The sequence below is a fragment of the Penaeus monodon genome, chromosome 11 (assembly GCF_015228065.2).
Source record: "Penaeus monodon isolate SGIC_2016 chromosome 11, NSTDA_Pmon_1, whole genome shotgun sequence".
Classification (NCBI taxonomy): domain Eukaryota; kingdom Metazoa; phylum Arthropoda; class Malacostraca; order Decapoda; family Penaeidae; genus Penaeus; species Penaeus monodon.
In genome coordinates, this window is record NC_051396.1 from 15,225,522 (window position 1) to 15,230,521 (window position 5,000).

At 47.3% G+C, this 5,000-nt stretch overlaps 1 protein-coding gene across 1 annotated transcript; it reads left to right on the forward strand.

The window, feature by feature from the left end:
• Positions 1-1,446: 1,446 nt before the first annotated feature.
• Positions 1,447-3,371, forward strand: LOC119578469 (putative uncharacterized protein YHR217C). Its single transcript, XM_037926047.1, has 3 exons — positions 1,447-1,880; positions 2,109-2,160; positions 3,321-3,371. Exons 1-3 carry the CDS (start codon positions 1,447-1,449, stop codon positions 3,369-3,371), a joined length of 537 nt encoding a protein of 178 aa, XP_037781975.1.
• The last annotated feature ends 1,629 nt before the right edge of the window (positions 3,372-5,000 follow it).

Consider the following 5,000-nt stretch of genomic DNA (forward strand, 5'->3'; position numbering starts at 1 on the left):
ACGTGTTGGTACTGTGGAGGTGCAGGACAAGGGGAGTGAGGAAGGCGTGTTCCTTTGGCTGAATTCTGCCTCGTGTGTGCGTGTTTCGTTTTAGATATAAGTTTGTGTAGGTTGAGTAACAATTTTGTCTGTCTCATTTACTCTGTTTGTCTGTCTCCGTCTGTCTCTCTCTCTCTCTCCCTCTCTTTCTCCCACCCTCCCTCGCTCTCTGTCGCACTCTGGTTCTCGTTCTGTCTTTGTATATCCCCCTCCTCTCACGCACACACACACACGCACACGCTCACACACACACACACACACACACACACACACACACACACACACACACACACACACACACACACACACACACACACACACACACACACACACACAACACACACACACACACACACACACACACACACACAACACACACACACACACACACACACACACACACAGACACACACACACTATAAACCCATTACCTATAATACGTCCATCCCTTCCGCTCCTCAGCTCTCCTCTCCCCGCCCTTTGAGCTCCCTCTCTTTGCTGATGTCCCCGTAGTGCTTGATGCAGGAGGAAAAAAAACAACTAACAGAAGTGCCCTTCCTTTACCCTGACAGGTCGTGCTGATGACAGAATCTGTGATTTCTCCTTTTAGTGTGCCAAGTTAGTCGATTTGAAAAGAAAGAGAGACATACATATTCAAGGTGTTTTGCGAGTGATAAGATAAGCAGTTGGTTATAGTAATAAAATAATAATAATAATAATAGTAATAATAATAATAAGTAATAATAATAATCAATAATAATAATAATGATCAACTAATCCATCCAGGGTCCGTTGAGAGCAATAATCAACCAGAAATTTTCCGTCATTCTGATTTTTGTTTTGTGAATAAATCGCTTTGTAAATTTGTTAGTTGAAAATAAGGCTGTGAGTACCATAGTATTGGCAATCGTGTGTATACGAACTGTTGTTATTCATGTGTTATGTAATGTGAGTGCTTCTTCCTGGTGCTATTTGTGTGTTGTATATATATATATATATATAGTTATATGTTAGAACTGTAAGTCGCGGAAACCAGCCGTGATTTGCTCTGGTCGGGCCTCGGAGCTGTGATCGCCTCGTGCATGAGATAAGCAGTGCCACGACCCGCACGGAAGGCAGTGCCGCGGCCCCGCAAGTGCCAGGCGGTGCCACGAGCCCAGCAAGATTCCCCGCGAGCGGCCCAGAGGCGCTGCCACCGGAGCCAGGGCGCCTCCGCCTCCCGCCGCCGCCGACTCCGCCGCGAGCCGCTTTTGTCTGCGCCCCGCCCCTTGCGCTTCAGGTCTGGCGCGCCCACCCTTCGTGATCTTCCCCCCGGTGCCCGCCATCCAGGCACCCCGCCCGCGCCCGCCCACGCCGCCCGTAGGCTCCCGCCCAGGCCGGACCATAGGCGTGCAGGTGAAATCCATGATGGCTGCGTGCACGGTGGGGGAGCCTCACGCCCAGCTCATAACCTCCCTCTTTCCTCCCCTGGCGCCCATCGCCTCCTTCGCCCACCACACGCCCACGCCCATACACATCCAGGACCACCACCACCACCCTCCCCACCCGCACCCCCACGCCCACCCGCCCCACCACCCGCACCCACACGGCCAGATCCACATTCCGCTGCAGGAGCCCCCGAGCGCCCACATCCCCGTGCCCGTGGCCACGCAGAGGCCGCCCGTGCAGGTCCAGATCTCCACACACGCCCCGACGCACGCTCCAGCCCACGCTCCGCCGCCCCACATCCAGATCAAGGATGTGCCGCCCACCACCTCGGCGCCCTCGTCCACCGCGGGCGTGGGAGCGGCGGCCAAATCCCCGGGCGGGGGCGGCCACGAGACCAGCGACATGCGAACACTGTGAGTACTTCTATCCTTTTTTTCTTTTTTACTTTTCGTTAATGTATTATTACTACTTTTTACGATATTTTTTTTCAGCTATTGTGTCTCCTTTCGTCAGAATTTTTCCCTCCCTCCGTGGACCGCATTGCCGAGTTTCCCAAGAATGAGAGGAAACTATTCATTCATCTTGGACGAATGAAGAGTTTCCTCCTGCCTGTATTGCTCGTTTACCTTTGGCTTCCGAAGATCAAAACAAATTCGTGAATATAGACAACACTCTTCGGATAAGCGGGCATCAGTAAATTAAATAGGTGATTTCGAATAACAGTTAAATACAAATTATATGACTGAGAAGGAGAGAGAGAGAGAGAGAGAGAGAGAGAGAGAGAGAGAGAGAGAGAGAGAGGAGAGTGATGAGAGAGAGGAGAGAGAAGAGAGAGAGAGGAAAAGAGAGGAAAAGAGAGGAAGAAAGAAGAAGAGAGGAAGAGAATATGTATGTATGTATATATAAGCATATATGTATATATATATGTATGTAAATATATGTATATGTGTATTCATGCATATGTATATATATGTATATGTATATATATATATATATATATATATATATATATATATATATATATATATATAAATATATATTATGTATGTTGTGTGTGTGTGTGTGTGTGTGTGTGTGTGTGTGTGTGTGTGTGTGTTGTGTGTGTGTGTTCTGCGTGTCTGTGTATACGTATATTAAGCATATAGGTGTATTATGTATGTATGTAATTCACCATCAAGGAATATGATTACTTGTGTATGCAGCCCTCCCCACTGCACTTCACACGAAAACCTGCAGTCTAATTGTAAATCAAAGCAGCTGCGTCTTTTGGACAAAAAACACGGGACGGGCGCCTCGCAGGATCAATTCCTAACATAGTCAGTCTGTAACATTCCCGTCCATTATTAGAGACGAAAAATCAATCTCTACAACAATCAAGGATTCTTGACCGGCCTGTCAGCGCAGGGGACCAATCCATCCATCTCAGCTCGGAGGCGACGCCAGCGGCCACCTCGCGCCTCCGGCTCTCGCTCCTCACCTCTTCCTCCCTCCCTCTTCGCCCTCTCCTCGCTTTCTTTTAGCCTTATCTTCACCTTCTCCTTTCCTCCTCCTTACCTCCTCCTCGCCTCCTCACCCCTTTTCACCTCCTCCTCACCCCCTCCTCGCCTCTTCCTCATCCCTTCTCACTTTCTCTTCAGCCTCTTCTCACCTCCTCACCCGGCCATCGCCTCCTCATTGACCTGCACACTCATGCATGCACAAAGAGACTAATTCATACCGGGTTTTCGACTTGCATACATACCAACTCGCATGTCTACTTAGTAATAAAAACGCACGCACGGTCGTAAAGTTACCAAATAGAGTACATAAAAAATGATATTCGTAATAAAAGCTTACACTATATACACTTACAGAATGCTGTAGCTAGTGACCAAAAGGCAATGGTTCTCTGGACGGACGCCTAAATCCGAGCTCTGTTAAGGTTGTCGTTTTGAATCCTCTGGTCGTTGCACATTGCAGTTCTGTCCTCGACTACATCGGGGATGGACGCCTTGACTAGGAATATGATGAAGACAATTTGAATGGCTTCCCTGAGGATGTCGACATTGGTTTTGCAAGACTGCAGTATTATCTTTAATGGTGCTTCCATAAATAACTGTGGCCTGTGCATGGAAATCTACCATTCAGCGTATTTGTGCATTGCTGTGACTCTGCCTTATGGACATGGCAGCGCTAAAAATCCACATTACATGAATCCGGTAATGATCTGGCTCGGTGCTGTTATAGACCCACTATAAGACCATTATCAGTTTGATGTCGGTTCAGCCAATCAGCGTTTGTCAGCGGTTGAAAAATGATCCAATCACACACGGCACCTGCTATCGATGTATGGATTAACCTTGCCATGAATATGCTAGCGTGGCGGTTGCAAATTATCCAAGATGTCAATCAGGTTCACAGATATAGAGGGCAGAAACGCGATACAAAGGAAGACTTAATTATATTTAGATGTAAAGAACTGTTTCATTTATGACGCAATCGTTACGGCGAATGTTCTTCGCTTGGTATACCTCGCTCGGCTCCGTCCATTCGGTGAAAAGGATTTGCGACTCACTCCGAACCTCCAAGAATATTGACCCAATGTCCTCGATTTTCTCATTTCTGCTTTTTTTTTACGGAGCACGAAGTTGTGTCATGCGTGTGGGTGAGGGGGGAGGGTGCTGCTTCCTGTGACGTCACTTGTGGCAGAGCAGACAAGAGGGTGTCATGACCCCACTCCTTTAAGCTTAAATTATTCGCCCGAGGCTGAGTGTGGTAGTCTGGGAGGTATTCTGTCAAGTGGCAGACCTGGTTCGGAGGTCACCATCAGTCGCCTCTCGACTGGCCAATCGACTGTGTATCAACGAGTAAGAAAGTATTCATCAGAACTCGCTCAGGTGTTTGAACGGAACGGAACAAAATCTCGTAAGTGGTTAACATGCGACGTAAACCAAGGAATTTCAGCTTTATAGTTACTATCGCAACCTGCGATCTCCTTTGAAAGCGACACGGGTCGTATCGTCGAACAAAGGGAAAATAAACAAACAAAGAATACAAGCAAACACAGTCCACTAATTCTTTGAGTCTCGTGCCAAGTCCGGCACTAAAAGTCTACAGGAGTTTTTTTACGAGTCTCCCCTTCGCGTAGCCCACCTCTGTGTTACACTTTATTTCATTATCTCCCACTCCTCTCCGTTCGACTTGATGCATTCTGACAAGACGTCTACGATCCTCTTTCCTCTTTCGTGTTACCTGTGGCTATTCTCGGTCCGGGTCGTAAAGTTGTAATAGATTTTATCCAGTAATAGGTAGAAACAAATCTATAGTGGAGTATTTTCGCGGAACTTAATGGCGTTTTCAATCCATCCATCCTTTAGTCTTGATTATAATATTAGCTGTGACGTGTTTCAGAGTATCACGACAATCTAGCTCTGCCTATTTTCTTGATTTTCTACATCACTGTTAATTTCCCGGTGCCGTGTCTACTCTGCGTTCCTCTTATACAGCGAATTCAAATAGACTGCTGTAGGCTGGCGTGTAAAAATACAACAGCA